At 39.6% G+C, this 17,466-nt stretch overlaps 1 protein-coding gene across 20 annotated transcripts in view; it reads left to right on the forward strand.

Moving 5' to 3' along the window:
• EYA1 (EYA transcriptional coactivator and phosphatase 1) overlaps positions 1–16,934 on the forward strand; it is a 103,996-nt gene extending 87,062 nt beyond the window's left edge. For 11 of the 20 annotated variants that reach the window (XM_088471449.1, XM_088471447.1, XM_088471459.1 and 8 more), the window contains 6 exons: positions 2,527–2,585; positions 3,939–4,099; positions 5,404–5,518; positions 5,610–5,731; positions 10,632–10,750; positions 12,001–16,934. In XM_088471449.1, coding sequence (XP_088327575.1) covers positions 2,527–2,585; positions 3,939–4,099; positions 5,404–5,518; positions 5,610–5,731; positions 10,632–10,750; positions 12,001–12,081 — 657 coding nt within the window. In that variant the 3' untranslated portion in view covers positions 12,082–16,934. The remainder of the gene's footprint in view (positions 1–2,526; positions 2,586–3,938; positions 4,100–5,403; positions 5,519–5,609; positions 5,732–10,631; positions 10,751–12,000) is intronic. The other 9 variants (XM_088471452.1, XM_088471455.1, XM_088471453.1 and 6 more) reach the window with 1 other exon arrangement.
• The last annotated feature ends 532 nt before the right edge of the window (positions 16,935–17,466 follow it).

Genomic DNA, 17,466 nt, shown 5'->3' on the forward strand with positions numbered 1-17,466 from the left:
TAGCAGGCAGCCTGGTGGCTTGTTTCTACTGGCCTTGGGAAACCTATGACACAATAAGAAACCTGTATCCATCTTGCTTAATAAACAAACAGCCTTCTGTGTGATTCCTCTCTACAGTAGTACAAAATATGGCTGTACATTTCCATGGCTGATCTCAACCCACCAATTATCAATCTTCATAATACAAAGTATTGCCCATTCTGTAAATAAACCCAAACAAATGCTGGGGTTCAAATATCTATTCTTGTTTCACCTTTAACACTAATTAGGTATTCTACTATTCTTCTGTAATAACTGATGCCACGTACTGTAACTCTTGCCCGTTATGTTGCTAGTATTTTATTTAAACTTTACTTTTAAAATTCATATGAGGCCTCATAATCCTTTTTTTTCTTACCTAGAGCAGTTGACCTCAAGAGAGGAGTAAGAGGTTACAGGGTCAAAGTCTTTTCCTCATTGGGTCTCACTGCTTGCTGAGAGAAGAGTGGCTGGAAAATAGATGTTTTAAAAGTGAGGTTGAGGGTCACTATTTAATTCTGTTACTGAACAGCTGTTTTGCGTTTTCTGCGACTCCAGACTCCCTCCCCTATCTAAAATCTACTGAAGTAAAAAAGGCAAAATATTCAGTAGGCGTCAGCAATGCAAAATATCTGGTTCTAACATCTATTAAGCAATATTTAAATTGTGTTTCATACATGTACGTTGTGATTCAATATTTGTGCACATCTAATGCTACTTTACGGAAACACTAAACTGTGTACTCATTGTTTCTGGAAGGAATTCAAAACCCAGGTCATGGAGGCATGGTTATTGTACACAGAAGGCAAATCAGCTAGACATTAAATATTTATATTGCACTGAGGAGTAACAGGAAAAAACAAAACTTCCAAAACAGTCTGTAAATCATGAGTTTAGTGACTTTAGCACAGATATATGTTCAACATAAAAATGATTTTGCTAAATTGTCATTGTTTACAAATCACCTACTGGAAAGTCTTGGCAACAATCTCTGTATCCCTATAGTTTAAGTTTTTTGTTTATGGGCCCCGAATGCATATAATAGAAAATACTTTGATTTTATTTCGCATTTTTGACCGTAATCCTCAATTAATATACGAGACATTTACATTTCAGCTTGCTGCATATATGCAATAATTTAGAAAACAAAATACACAATTTTATACAGCGGTGAAAATAATTTATATTAGTTACTGTGGAAAAATAATGAATATTTGGAGAACAACTGAATTGATTTTGCAGTTAGATTCTAATTTTTAATCATTGATTATTTACTATATAATGAATTGTGGATGTTTTTATGGGGGGGGGGACTTTGTATTTTTTGAGTTGGGATTTTTTATTTATTTAATTTCAATGTATAATTTTGATACACTTAAGGAGGAAATAAATTGAAATTGTGTTTTTTTTTACGGCCATTGTACTGTACAAGGCTTCATTTAGTCATCTTGTTGGTCTTCTCAGTGTGTCAATTGCCATTCTTGGCTTTTTTCTTACTCCTGGGACCTGAGCATTCCTTGGTTTCCTGTATGTGGAATGTCAACATAAGGTGTTATTGTCAGTCATTCCACAAAAGTATTTGATCGCAAAAGCCGACGCGGCTGTCACAGTGCAGTGTAAGGTCCACTGTAATCCAAGTGTTTGTTTAAGAAACTGCAAATAAACTCCTTAATGATCTCGCCTGGTGAGCTTTTAGAAGAATCATGTGCACTTTAGTCATCAACATGTACAAATTAATGAGAATTCTTTTTAGTAACTTGTGCTAATTCCAATTGGCTCACTTCTGCATAACTCTATTGAAAATTATTAGTAACAAGGCTCTTTTGTGTAAGGGGCCTATGCACCAAATAACATTAAACCATATTATTTTACAAAAAAAAATGAAAGTGGTCTGATATGCTCCTAACAATATGTATGTTCAGAATTTGAACACACTTCACTTTTTTTCTTCTTCTATTTAACAAAGGCAAAATAAATAAAACTCACAAGTCTGAAATAAATGGAAAACTAGTAACAGATTTTTTTGGTGTACACTGTTCAGAAACATTGGCCTCAGGCTGTGTTAGTGTGTGGCTCAACAGCAATCAGAGGTCATAATTTCATTGGCGGTTTGCATTGGGTTTAATTTTTGTAGCATGTTACGTTACTGAAAATGTCTGGTTTCAGTTAAGCTAAGTACTGGCTGCGTTGGCTTTAAACAGTAAGAAATGTTAAAGTACCTTAAAGAGTAAGGGTACCTTTATAAAGCACATAGGCTAATTGTTTTTAGCAGCTTAGTAAATATTGAGAATAGGCTCTAAATAAGAATGTGTAGGTTAGTAAAATGTAATGACAGCTGAATTTCTGTTTTAAAGGCACTTAAAAGTAAAGTGGATATTTTACAAGGCTGCCACCTACAGATTTAAAAGACATGCAATAACATTTCAAGATGAAGATATTAGTTGTCTGCTCATTTGTGTTAAGTGGTAGACGCAGTAAAACATTTTTTTTTTTTTTGCATTCTTTTAGGAATGTGACCAGGTTCATATTGATGATGTATCCTCAGATGACAACGGACAAGACCTAAGGTTGGTGCAAGTTTTAGGATTATTTGACGTTCTAATGGGCATTAGGCCAATTAAAACTAGTGATATTATGCTTTGAATTTCCTTTGTAGTTTCCATCTGCATACTGCTTGTCAGATGGGAGGATATTTATGAAACGGGTGCCACAAATAATTGGGCAGAAAAAGATGGTATTGCCCATAGCATGCTTGACATTTCCTAATTTAGATGAGCAGTCCACCTACCTGTATCCCACCCACTTCCCCAGTGAAGTGGGTAGGACAAGGACATCATGATGCGATTCACGGTGAAACGCGTCTCTGCATCTTTCATTCCTGCCCTCCCTTGTGAGATTTCACAGTGAAAACATGCAAAAAGTGGGTAAGTATGGCCCATAGCAACCAATTCTAATTGTAATTTTGGCTATGAGCAACACCCCCATTTCTACACAGTTAAGGGCACATTTCCTGAATGGCTTCCAATATTTTTCACACAGGTCTGTATTTGTGCATGCAGTCATTAATCTAGAGCAGTGGTGTTGAACTCAGGCCATCCAACTGCAATGGAACTACACATCCCAGCATGCACTGCCACAGCTTTGCTATTAGGGCATGCTAAAACTGTGGCAGGGCATGCTGGGGTATGTAGTCCACAGCAGCTGGATGGCCACGAGTTTGGCACCCCTGATCTAGAGTGTAAAGCACCAATTATAGTGAAAGTGATCATAAATTAATTGGTCTTTATACTTTTAAACATAGAGCAGTGTCAAACCTCAAAGAATAATGTTGTGGTGGGGGGTTGTATCTCTATTTTATTCATATGAAATCATTGTTTGTGCAAGTCCACTACTCCTTTAAAAGAGCTATGCATAGCAGTAGAGTCTGACATAGGGTTGTCTATATACATCGGCTACCACAATCAGTTATTTTACTTTACTCATACTTAACATTGTTTGCTGCAGTACTGCAAAAATTAACAAGCCATCGATACTGTGGAAGAGGTGACCGCACCATATTGTACTGTATCCACACGGGACAAATCATAGCTAGAACCTCATTAAAGTTGTTTTAAATATTATATTACATGTATTCAGTTATTAGAAGTTAGGGGGTTATTGGATTCCTCACAGCTATTTCATTCGTGTGGATACCTGTATGTTTCATTCAACTAAAAACTATTTGCAAATCCATGAAAAATATATCAGACTTTGCCAGAACAGCTGCAGGAGATTTCCAAGTCATTGTCCATATTTTTATGGTTTGTTTGTAAAAAACTGTATTGGTTTTCTCTACTTCTAATATTACACGCTAATAAATTATATCACAATACACAGCTTCTTACTGTATGTTTAATGGGCTTATTTTTTCACTAATATAGCACCTATAACTTTGGGACAGATGGCTTTCCGGCTGCAGCAACCAGTGCGAACCTGTGTCTAGCAACAGGGGTCCGTGGAGGTGTAGACTGGATGAGAAAACTGGCTTTTCGTTATAGAAGAGTAAAAGAAATCTACAATACCTATAAAAATAATGTTGGAGGCAAGTACATATACAGCATATGAAATAGTCTACATCGCTGATAACATTTTAGTATCATTTAAAGGGACACTTTGCTGATTGCACGTAATCCTGTCATGTTTAGTAGTCATTAGGTGGGCCTTTGTCTATAGGCAGATACATTATATATTTGCTGATCTTGATTAGATTTTGTTTTTGGAATTTGAAATATTTAACCTTTTAGTAAATAAAAAATATAACCCAAGGGAAGTTCAAGAAAGGAGGGGCCCTTGTGCTTTCTTTGTGTGAGCCCCTCTCTCTCCTGACAGCGCATGTGCCACTGGCACTCTGCCAAAGTCGACTGCCCATGCGCTACTCTCCAGGAACATGGAGCTGGCAACACTTTCCTACCTAATGATTTCTGTACTGGGCATGCGCAGGTCTCCAGGAAAATGACAACAATAAAATTTTCATGGGGATTTCTGCAGTGTTTGGCAGGGGAGGGAAATATAGCCTATGGGTGTGCGGCGTGGCCCATTGTACATAGCACACCCTGCATGCATTATAGATAAGCCCATATTATTAGCCACAGAGACTAAAAGTCACATCATTTACCTATTTTTGCCTGGCTAAACCAAAATTCAGCTACAATGAGGGGCCCTTTAGAGGTCTATTTTTCCGCTAGGAAAAGGAACGATCACACTGCCAGCCAGGGGCGGATCTATAATGGGTGCAGGGTGTGCGGGGAACACGGGCCCCTGGGTCCAGGGGGCCCCGCACTGCACACCCTGCACCCATAATATTACTTACCTCTCCGGAGTCCCACGTTGGCGCGTGGGTCCGGCGCTGTAAAACGACTGGAAAATGGCCACGGCAGCCATTTTCCCATCGTTTGCGCATGCGCAGTGCAGGGAAAATGGCCGCTGCGGCCATTTTCCCGGTGACCTGTGCATACACTATAGACTCTGGGCACACTCTAGTGCTCTGAGTCTAAAACTCCGGCGCTGGTCGCGCACAGCTCAGTGCGCTGCCGGCCGGAGAGGAGGGGGCCCATCGGAGACTGCACACGGGCCCCCTCCTCTCTAGAAACGCCCCTGCTGCCAGCATAGTAGTTGTATAGCTGTAACTATGTCTCATATAACTAACTGGTTTAGTAAGTATTTGTGGATTTCGAATGAATAAATCAAAGGTATGGTCTCTTTTCATTACTGAATTGTGCTTTAGAAGAAGATTAAGAAAAATAATAGATAAGTGTGTGGTGGATCTTACATTTGTTGCACGTGATATATAAGGTGCAGACAAAACGATTGTAATCTTACTTAGGAGGTATTCTGCGTGTCCCACAGGTCTGCTTGGTCCTGCAAAGAGGGAAGCCTGGCTGCAGCTCAGGGCCGAGATTGAAGCCCTTACAGACTCTTGGCTAACGCTTGCACTGAAAGCCCTGACATTAATTCACTCTAGGTAGTATGCCTTTAATCAGCAATAGAGAGCAATGAGAATGGCACATTAGTACATAGAAAATGATTAATGTGTTTTGTTTCTTTTCATGTAGGACAAACTGTGTAAATATACTTGTCACAACAACACAACTTATACCAGCACTGGCAAAGGTCTTGCTATATGGATTAGGAGTTGCGTTTCCAATTGAAAATATTTATAGTGCAACTAAAATAGGTGAGTTTAAGATATAAGGCAAAATACATGTGTTCATATACATGCAGATGTTATGGGCAATAACAGTCATTTGCATACAATGTCCTATAGAGGTTTCATATTCAAAAGTTCAAATGTTTCAGATGCATTGTTTAGTATAGATGTTCAGTGCAGCACTGGTATAATTGTGTAATCATGGGGTCCTCAACCTTGGCCCTCCAGCTGTTGTGGAACTACACATCCCAGCATGCACTGCCACCTTTTTGATATAACAGCATGCTAAAACTATGGCAGTGCATGCTGGAATGTGTAGTTCCACGGCAGCTGAAGGGCCAAGGTTGAAGACCGCTGGTAATGAAGAAATTCAAAAATATGGTAATTCCATGTAGTAAATAAAATCCACGTTATGCATTGGCAAAGTACTTTACCTTTCCTCACATTTCTACTCACACGGGGAATTTGTCGACAAACTAATGTTAGTTAAAGCATTTTAAATAAGTCACCAGCATAACTTTAAAGCATCATGTTTAAAGTTATACTGCCGACATGGCCAAAATGGTCAAACATTACAACCGTTTAAGCATTGTCCCAACCACATATATTTTGTGGACATATTGAGTATCGGCAAACTGGATGTATTCATTCACACCTAGGTACACTTCAGGTTTGCAGATGCCTCTTCCAAGTATAGAGAGGAGTAATGCAACTTGATATGTGTAGGACATATTATCTAGTTGCATGCATTCAATGCCAAGCTGCTGCACATTTAGATTGCATTGTAAATGAGGTTCACAAATATGATCACTTAGTGGGCCTAATTTACTATTAGTGGGTAATTCATTTTTTTTTGGAATTGTACCTGCAGTGTTTGGCTGTGCACATCTCTGAGAAAAATGGTATGCCAACATTGCCCGTTGTACTGTGCACCTCTATGGGACCAATTCAATTAGCCACGGCAGTGGTTTTTCCCACGGATACGTTGCTTTCCCACTTCGTTTTCATGTCACATAATTCAATTACAAAAACCATGAAATTACCGCAGCTCAGTGTGGAGGGATTTTGAGTATTTTTGCTCGCACCTCCTATGGTGGCGTGAAGTGTAGAATATCATCCATTTCTTAGGAAAACTGGCCAACATGTGGCAGAACTACTTCCCCCTGCTGTGCCAAGACGAGATTGGGGAAAACAGGCTCTTTATTATGATTTTTACAGTCAGCTGGAAAGTAGGAAGAAGTTCAGTCAGCCAGTAGCTTGCTTATCATTTTTATCCACTGACGACAAGGAGCAGATAAATGACTTCCTCTATACGTTAGAAAAAAACTGGGGTTGTGCCCATAAACCAGACCGTTACATTTTTCCTTCACATAAGAATACAGAACACTCCAAAGAACAACGGCAGATAACCCCATAGGCACAAACAAATAGTTAGGAAGGTTGAATAAGTACTTAAAGGTTTGCCATGTTAATCTCAATCACTATTATTGATGTGAGCTGGCTTTCCCACACCCATCTGTCAGTTCTCTTTCACACCCATCTTGCATGCAGAATCGGGAGCACGGTTTAGTAATAAAGGGGTCTATTTACTAAGTCTTGGATGGAGATAAAGTGAACAGAGATAAAGTACCAGCCAATCAGCTCCTAACTGCCATGTCACAGGCTGTGTTTGAAAACTGACAGGAGCTGGTTGGTTGGTACTTTATCTCCTTCCACTTTGTCTCCATCCAAGGCTTAGTAAATAGACCCCATAGGGCCTGATTCATCTGTGTACGCAGCGGCTTTGCTAAAATATGCAAAAGCTGCAGGAGGCGTTTTTGTGTAAAAAGACGCCCACTGCCAGCTTCTGTGATCCTGGCTCACCTGTGTGAACATCGGTCATCTGAGTAACCTAAGGATGCAACTACTGGTCGTCACGTCCCCATTTTCTGTAATGCTGGCTGTCACCGCCCCTTCCCACCCCCAAATAGTTGTCATGCTGCGGCTTAGTTGGCACTGCAACCGTCATCGCAGACACAGATCCTACACATGTCCAGTTCACCAAACATCCGAGCTGTACGTAAACCATCAGGTTTGTGTACAACTCTAAATCAGGCCATAGCCCCCAATGTCTGAGGAATCTTAACCCGCAAGTAACCCCTAGGAAACCTGTGGCTAACTGAATCGGCTCCTATATGCGATGTTGATGGTTGAAAGGTGTCTACACTCTTATTGTTTCTCCTGCGCTTATTGCTTTACATTAAGTCGCCCTCTGAGAATGATATTAATTATAATATTTCTTGATTAGAGGAAAATAGACGTATTGGCAGTGCTCCATATGATGAAATTGGTAGGGGAAGGAGGAGGTGAAGACCAGAACCTAGCTTTGTATAAACATATAAAGTAATGTACTAATTATTTCTGCATGCCAGCAAGGGAAAATGACTAATGCCGGGTACACACTATACAATTTCTCGTCCGATCCGGCAAGATCGGACGAGATATCGGGCACATCGTCTAGTGCAGGGGCAGAACTATGGGAGACAATGGAATGCGCCTGCTGCCTGGGCGCCAGCACTGAATGGGCACCTCCTCCATTGCCCACAATAATTCCACCCCAATTAGGGCTGTAAATATGTACCCGGAGTGTACCGTCATGGCCGCCCAATACATGGCACCTCTGCTCTTCACCTGAGACGCTACCATAACCATATACTAGTGTCAGACCATCATGCCCCTTCCGTCAATCTATAGCCTGTCCTGTTATTTTAGGGGGGGCACCAAATTATAACTTGCCTCCGGGTGTCTGGGATGAATTTGCGCCACTGGTCTAGTGTGTACCTACTATGGCCCGTATTCAATTTGAGGCAAAAAGTCCAGACTTTTCGCCTGCCGGACTTTTCGGCTCCTTCGCCTGTTTTGCCCGATTATCCCCGTATTCAATTTCTATGGACATGAAAACAGGACCCGGCAAAACTGGAAGCGGCGAAAACACTGCCAATTTTTAGGAAATCATCCTTGGACCCCCCTAAAGATGTCCTGACATGTGGGATCACTATGGGTACCCCCTGTTTTTGCATGCTGAAGGGAAGTCAGGTTTTTAAATAGTCACTGCAGGTGCATAAATGCGGCTTGAAGAAGGTGATGAAGAATAGCAGTTAAAAATATCTATGCCCATCAAATTTGGGGTACATGAAAATGGGTGCAAGCATATTTTTAAGTCCCTAAAATAATTTTTTAAAATTCTTCAAAACGGCACCTGCCGCTACTACCCGCAATGAAGAAAACACCTGACGCATACTTGGGAACCCCTCTGGAACTATTTAGCTACTTTAGGATTTTGTCCCCCATATTTTTTTTTCTAACCCCAAAATTCAAGTTAATTTTTTGGGGTATCTCGATTATTTTTTTTAACTTTTTTTGACAAACATTAATTTTAGAGGCCATTCCCACACTTTTTTTTTTTTAAGCCTGCACACCTAAGCCCTGGCGAAAAGTCTTTGAAATTGAATACGGGGATAATTAAAACAGGTGAAAATGACATCATCAGCGATAAATGAACTTGTTTTCGCCTCAAATTGAATACTGCCCTATGTCGTTGACGAAGTGCACTCCGGTGTGTCATCAGCGGCATCGCCCATCAGACCTGCCTGCAGGTCCGATGGGCAGCATTGATAGCAAGGGCCATGCTGCTGAATGCAGCATGACCGCCACCGTCACTTCGTCGCTGCCGGTTAGTCATTGTCAATATATATGCTGGAATGTGTGGCAACACAATATTCACAACTTCTGTTTACAAATTAATGGTATTTAATCTAGAGATGTGCGGGTTCAGTTTTATTCGGATTTACTCGGATATGTACGGATCTCAAACACGGCATTGTATTGGTTATCAGCTATCACGTGTTTTGGATAGCTAATAAAATAAATCCGAACTTGCGATAATTTTGGCGAAAAGAACCGAGTAAATCCGAGTAAAACCGAACCCGCACATCTCTAATTTAACCCGGGGGTTCCCAAACTCCACCATTACAGTACAGGTTTTAAGGATATGCATGCTTGAGCCCAGATGGCTAAGTTAAATTGATCAAAGTGCTAATTAAGGGCCTGATTCAGAGCCGGACGCTCTGACCAGAGCGCTCACTCTGAATCAGGGCCCTCCTCCATTAAAATGGAGCGTCCTCCTGGACGCTCGTATAGCTGTGGGTCACCACCCACAGCATATACGAGCGTCCAAAAAGATGGTCGCGATGGTCTTGACCATCGCGACCATCGGACTTGCGACGGAGACCCTGCGGTAGGGTCTCCTTGCCACAAGCCTTGGAGTGATTTTGGCTCTATCAGAGCCAAAATCACTCCCACTAACATCACTAGTGATGTCAGTGGGGCCGGCTTCAGACGGTAGGCGTTCCCATGGGAACGCCTCCGTCTGGCAACCACGCCCACCAAAGGAGGCGTGCTGTCAATCAACATCGACAGCACGCCCCCTTTGGTGCGAGACCCGGAGCGAAAGCTTGGCTGTCGCAGTCCGGGTCTTGCGCATACGCACGACGGAGCTCCCTCCGTCATGCGCATGCGTAGTGGGGAACATCGACCCACTTGCGAGCGTACTGCCGCTTGCGAGTGGATCTGAATGACCCCCTAAGTCACCTGTGCTCAAGCATGGATATCCTTAAAACCTGGACTGTAATGGTGGAGTTTGGAAACCTCTGATTTAAGCTATAAATATGTTTGTTATTATACTAGCCCCATTACAATTACATTGCAATTATAGTTTTGCTTAGCTACACAGAGTCATTTTCCACACTGTGTTTTCCTTTCATGACTGGTATAGTCCTTTCAAGATAACCCCATTAGCTCAAATTTTATATGATCTATAAGACAGTTACTATACTTCCATTTTACTTAGAGCATAATTATGACTCGTGACATATAATAAAATGTACAGTTGCATTATCTTGCACAGGTAAAGAAAGCTGCTTTGAAAGAATAGTCCAGAGGTTTGGGAGGAAAGTGGTCTATGTTGTTGTGGGGGACGGCGCAGAAGAAGAACAAGGAGCCAAAAAGGTAACAAATCACTTTAGTGCAAATACCTGAAACCCAAAAGTTTAGCTGTGTAAATATAAGTCAGACATCACCCCCACATGAAACTTCAGAGGGGTTCAGCTGTCCGTGCCCTTCCTACCAAATGCATCTGCTACAAAAATTATTCTGGCTTAACAAGGGGCATATTCATTATTAAGCCCCATCGGCCACTCATTCATTTGCTATCCAACTCCGCAAGATATGTGGTGGTAGATACTAAACTACCAAAATTCATTATTTGTCTGGTGCGGCGAATACTGCTCCGAAAAGCACCGATCCCCACATGCCCTATCACTAATGTATATTAGTAGCAGTAAGAGTTTACACTGACAGGCTTGAACTTGTGCACACAGAGAGGGTCGGAGGGGGTGGTGGGATCCAAATGGATCCCCCTTAGCATGCTGGACCTCCTTCTCACAGGAACTAATGCCATCTGAAGGACTTTAGTCCCCATACAATTCTATTTAATCAGGAGCTTACGCATTACGGAAAGTTAAATTTCAGTATCTATAATTGAAGGATGAATAGAACCCTATGTGACAGTCTAGTTTATGGCATTACACAATACCACTGACACTCGGTTAAGATTTTGTACTGTACTAATTGGTTTCCACATGATTTTTTATTTTGTGGGGGGTGGGCTTAATAAATATCCCTCATTCTGTGAAGAAGTTGTGTTTAGTCCCCCTAGAGGTTTTTGGCACTACAACATTTGCATCCGCTGCTCTCCAAGTAGTCACAGCATTTGGAAAAAAATATAATTAATGTTGTTATTTATTAATGTGCAGCAATGATATCGTTTTTCTTTCATCGCTTATTGCAGTGATTAAAAGGAAAACAAAACAGTTACCACAGTATTTTATGTATACGATGTCGCTGGAGCAGCCGAGTGACACTTCTCCGGACGATCTTGATGTATCTTCCCGGTTATTTATTGTCAAACATTAAATAAATAAATAATTTGGCTATTAATAAAGCTACTTCCATCCTGTTATCTTTGTAAAATGGGGATAGCATGCTGGTAGCCCTAAAGAGATAAACAGATTGCTTGTCATTACTTAACAGAACCCTTAACTTATTCAGTAAATTAAATCTGTCATTGTTTCTTAGAATGACAGATTAAATTCAACAATAATCATTTTGCCTGCCAGTATCTTGTCTCCATTTCATATGTAAAAAAAATAATTGCTTGCACTAAGATGACATGTCATTATTTATTTTTCATTTTGCAGCATTCAATGCCATTTTGGAGAATAACAAGCCACTCGGATTTAATGGCACTGCACCATGCATTGGAACTTGAATACTTGTAGCAGGAAAATAGCACTTTGGTTCCCAATGCAGATCCGCCCCACTTTTGGGAGACGTCTCGGCGTTCCTATGAAACGGTGTTGTTTTACCTTACTGATGTGGAATTCCTACCAGAGGCGCTTATCTTCTGTTTGATACACTGCTGATAATTTAATCAATGGAACTTACAAAGGGGGGGAATGCCTACATTAAAGAACAGTCACCTTCATAGCGGTTCTACAAGCAAAATAAAGGGTTCATACCTGTGAAGACCTTGCAGCTACTTTGTAGACTCCATGATTTCCGTATAGAGGAAGTTGACCATGGGATGGCAGGTTTTACTGCACATTAAACAGCTATGCTAAAGTCACTTAGTGTAGTGCCCTTAAAAGTTTACTGTCTACATTATTTATGAATGGACATGTCAGCTTGATATACAGATACACGATAAGGCAAACAAGGTACTAAATGTCTCTCTTTATGACTTTGGGCAAGAGGCAGGCTTAGGCAGCTTGTGTCTGTCAACAACTAGTTCCACACGAGCTGAAAGCCGCAGGCTGCCTACCTCTGGTCTAACATATGAATACTGTAATTTAACATATAATTATGTACATCACTGCGACAATCATGTACAGAAAGATTTTTGTGTAAATTTGTAATAATGGATTCTTTTACATATGGTTTAGGTAAATATTATTAAGGTAGCAATACCTTAGTAGGTCAGATGTGCAGGGCTGCGTGTGTACAAACTGTTGTGCAGTGCCTTAAGAAAGTGTTAGGTATAAATATGTAGATAATGGGAAGAGTTTTTTTTTTACTGTAGTTGAATTTGTTAAGACCAAAAGCATAGATGTCAAGTGTCAATAACAATTTACTGTCTTGTTTATTTGCCATTCACATATACTGTGCAAGCCTAAATCATCATCAACATACACATAAAACCAGTGTCGGACTGGGGCATGCAGTGCCCACCGGAGGATTGTAGTGGTAGGGGCCCATGCTTAAGGGGTCTGGCCATCCACCAGAGGGGGTGTGGCCAGCCACATAAGATGCTTGACTAACCAATAGGCAAATCTTGTTGCAGTTCTATAGAAAGGAACCAAGCACCCATGTTGATCAGTGGTCCTACTCCACCAGGTAACTGGCCATCTAATAGAGTAATATGTATGATTTGAGGTTTGGAACCTGACACCCAGAGAAGGGGGGTGGGCCTCCAGGCAGTAGGTCCCACCGGGGATTTACCCTGTACCCCTGTGGGCCAGTGCAACCCTGCATAAAACCAGTTCTCGTAACACACAAGAATGTTTTGTTTGTTTTTTGTTTTGTCTTTTTTTCTTCTGTGCAACTGAAATGTTCCAAAAATGTGCACTGGCCAGGTAAATTCCCAGAGGTGAGGCTTTCCATCATACAAAGTATGTGTATGTATAATAGGAACAGAAAACCTGAGAAATCGGAAAATGTGATCACAATTACATAAGATCTAACAGGAGTCAGAAATGACATACCAATGTATATGATATGGATCCCCCATCCTTTTACCATCGAGAGCTGACAAAATAAGGGCAGTTTCAGTCCACCCAGACATAGGGACACTTATCATGTTTAGTCCAGGCAAAGACCAGCTTCGGTCCTCCAGCCCAGTGTATTCAAACACTGCAATATACATTTTGGTTATTTTATATAGTATTATAAAATTATTGGCAGATACACATGGGGTCTGTAATACTGTCAGTATCAGCTGTGTTCAAGCCACCTTGAATAGCTGTAAAAAAAATAGAGATCATTTATTTCCATTTTGAAACCGGTGTCCATGTAAAATGGCGTTTTTCAAAGTGCTATTATTGAAAGATCATGAGCGCAAAAAGCTGCTTTCAGTATTCATTATCTGACTATGTGGAAATTGTCAGTTTGTGCTGATATCCAGCTTTTGTGATCTATGATTTCATAGTCATTAAAGCTATGGACTGCAGCTTTAACAGAACATATTACAGGCACTAAGCAAACATCCATCACATCACATTTGTCAGTCTATATTGGTATGTTATTAGAGAGTCAGTCCATAAATTAGTTATATTATAAATAACAGAGTACCAAATATGATCTATATATGCCATATATGCCATATCATGGTTTCTTCTTCATCCAATAGAAGCCTTTTGGAACTCTTCTCTTAAAGGGTCACCTGTAATATATCAACATACCAAAAAATAGAAGACACAGCCCCTCAATGAAGGGACAAATACTGTTAGTGTATTATTTTAGGATTTGAAGAAAAGGTTGTAAGACCCAAAATAATATATATGTACTTTAAATAAATTTTAATAAAGTCTTAGCTGAGCTTTCTTTAATTCCACCAAAGGGTAATGATTCCTTTCATTTTCTCCTTACTGATGCTATTTGGAACACACCCACATACCACAAACACCCAACAGGGATAATAGTGTATCATTTTGTTAAAATACTATGTATTCACCAATCACAGACAAATTCATATATACATTTTAAGAAAAACTTGATTAATGGCTTATCTGACACAGTGGCACTAATTGTACAGTAGTTCTGTACAAGTATATTCCACCAAAGAGGATCACCCAACACAGTTTGTCATTTCCATCTCCCTCAGGGATGTGGTCCCCCATTTTTCATATAAGGACCTTCTTAAACTGGCAATGTTTTATCTAGATTAAAAGTTCTCAATCATTTTTCACTTGGATACCCCCTGACCAGGCCATCTGCGCTATTTGTACCAACAACATTTGCAAAGCAATACATTATAATTAATATAACTGCTATTAAATAAAATACTTATTTGCAGTTTTATATATATATATATATATATATATATATATATGAGAGCAATAAATGTACTACAAACAAGGTTTTAAAAGAAATACACAAAAATAGAATGAATTAAACATACATATTTGTCATAAATTACAATTAATGAAAAACTTAAAATTTAAAATAAACCTATAGTCCCCAAATGCTTTCTTTAACAAAATGTTTATTTTGTTATCAAGATCCTTCTGTGATGCATGGGGCTAGACCTAGGACACTGATTTCCTCATGTGTCTAATTATCACCTGTGTGTCCCACCCCGCTATTGTTGAAAATGTTTGAAATTCCCCTGAATGGCACAGCAGTTCCCCTGGTGGTATGCTAATACCCCAGGTTGAGAACCACTGATCGAGATCTACAGATCTTTAATGCAGTAGTTTAATCAATAATTTAGTGTGCTCTCTATAGGCAACCTCATGAGTTTCGAATTAACAAATTGGATAGATTAATTTAATTTCATATACAGCTATTTTTGACATATCACAATTTACCTCCATCAGTTTTACCATTGCCTTGTATCACTGCTATAGGGTTTAGATGGATGGATTGACTTAGTCTATACATGTCTGTACAGAAGATGTCTGATCTAAAATGCTAGCGCCCTTGATGAATGAGTACAATAGATGCCCCAGTTAAAATCACCAAACAATACAGCCATCATTGAGCACTTCTCACCATTAACATCTCCACTTGGGTGACAGATGCATTTTTAAGCTGGAAAATCATAGGTGAATACATACAGTATATGTGCTTATAACCTTAATAAATAAAGTTAAGATGAACTATAGACTAGAGATGTGCGGGTTAGGTTTTACTTGGATTTACTCGGTTCTTTTTGCCAAAATTATCGCAAGTTCGGATTAGTTCGGATTTATTTTATTGGCTATCCAAAACATGTGATAGCTGATAGCCAATACAATACCGTTTTAGAGATCCGAACATCTCAGAGTAAAATTGAACCCACACATCTCTACTATAGACCTGATTCAGAGTTGTACACTAATGTCGGCAATGCTGCATCTATGTACGCAGCTGCTGTGCGAAAATATGCGAATGTCGCCGCCACTGGGATTTGTATTGAGAAGCCCCACCCACCTGCGGCATTGCAAATCCAAACATCTGCGTACAAGAAGCAGCATCGGTCCATGATCATGGCAACTGAGAATGACCACGGTATCTGAGAGGCCGAAGCCATTTTCACTGCATACGGGATCCCAGGTGCATGCTGTGACACGCCCCGAAAACAGTCGCGACACACCTGCGTTCTTGGCTGCTACTCCGTTACCTCCCAAAAATGCTCCCTGACTTAATCACATTGCGAGCAAAAAGTCGCTGTGAGCGGCTATGGTAATGTACCTTGACACATGAGCAGTTTACTGATAATCGCTCAACGGCAAAATATCAGCATTGTGTAGATCACTGAATCAGCCGTATGATGTGTTAGAAATCTGTATCTCGATACTTCAAATCCCATTAAGTTAAATTGCACCCTTGACTGTCTCCCTTTATAAAACTCATTGTGGTAAATAATACATACAGTATTACCTGCAAACTCTAGCCTGTTATGTTACACTTTCTTACCCAATTTTCAGTGGAAATAAATTATCACGAGGGCCTGTTAGATCTTAATTTAGCTTGCTTGAAATCTAGCTCCATACAACAAAATTTATTAAATTCATCTAAACAAAACAGATCCCTCTAAATCAAGGACTTGTATTGCTGCTAGAATTACTAACTTGTGGATCTTAAAAATGTTGTTAATTTTATTTCTTATGGAAAAATACACAGGGATTTTTTGTTTTAATTCTTAGCATTGACTATTTCAGCCGTATTGTACAAAAAAGCATGCCGTATCCTCATATATGTACAGTTTTCTCTCTTCATTCATTTTTGTGTTAAATTAATAAATTTAATTTGTGAAATATTAAATAAATTGTGCTTAATTTTATTTTTACATATACCTAATGTAATTATTATTGTATTAATTTGCTTATTTTTGAAGATTCTGTAAAAGATAGAAAAAAAATGTAAACTTTGGGAAAAGAGTGAATAATTTTAAATAAATTTAGAGGAACATGATTAAGAATTCATACCTTTTATTTATTACATGCTCCAGCAATTTCCAATTAGTTTGTGGAAGGATTGTCTAAAAATATTTTAACTTATTTTTTTGTTGTTTTTATTTGCAAGCCAACTAAATTCCTAAAATGCTCAACTTTCGGGATTGATATAATGAGGAATGTGTCGCTTTTGTGTTCAAAATTCGTTCAAAATGTAGAAATCTTTTGTGACAGGTCAAGGATTTTGACTCAGTATACAAGTTCTACGTTTCATTTTGAATGTCTATGTCGATATTCAGATTGTTGACACATCATTGTCAGAATTTCGATGGGGTCTAAAAGTTTACATTTCAACACTGACATAATGTCATGTTCAACATTTTGTCTTCTTTACCTGCCTTATAGTGCAAAAGGCATTATACACTACAAATTAGAGATGTGCGCAGACTCCTCTGTTTTGGTTCTAATTCAGCATTGTGTTTTGGTTTTGGCAAAACCACCCTCAAGTGT

The sequence above is a fragment of the Taudactylus pleione genome, unplaced genomic scaffold (genome assembly GCF_031769625.1).
Source record: "Taudactylus pleione unplaced genomic scaffold, aTauple2 ptg000114l, whole genome shotgun sequence".
Lineage (NCBI taxonomy): Eukaryota > Metazoa > Chordata > Amphibia > Anura > Myobatrachidae > Taudactylus > Taudactylus pleione.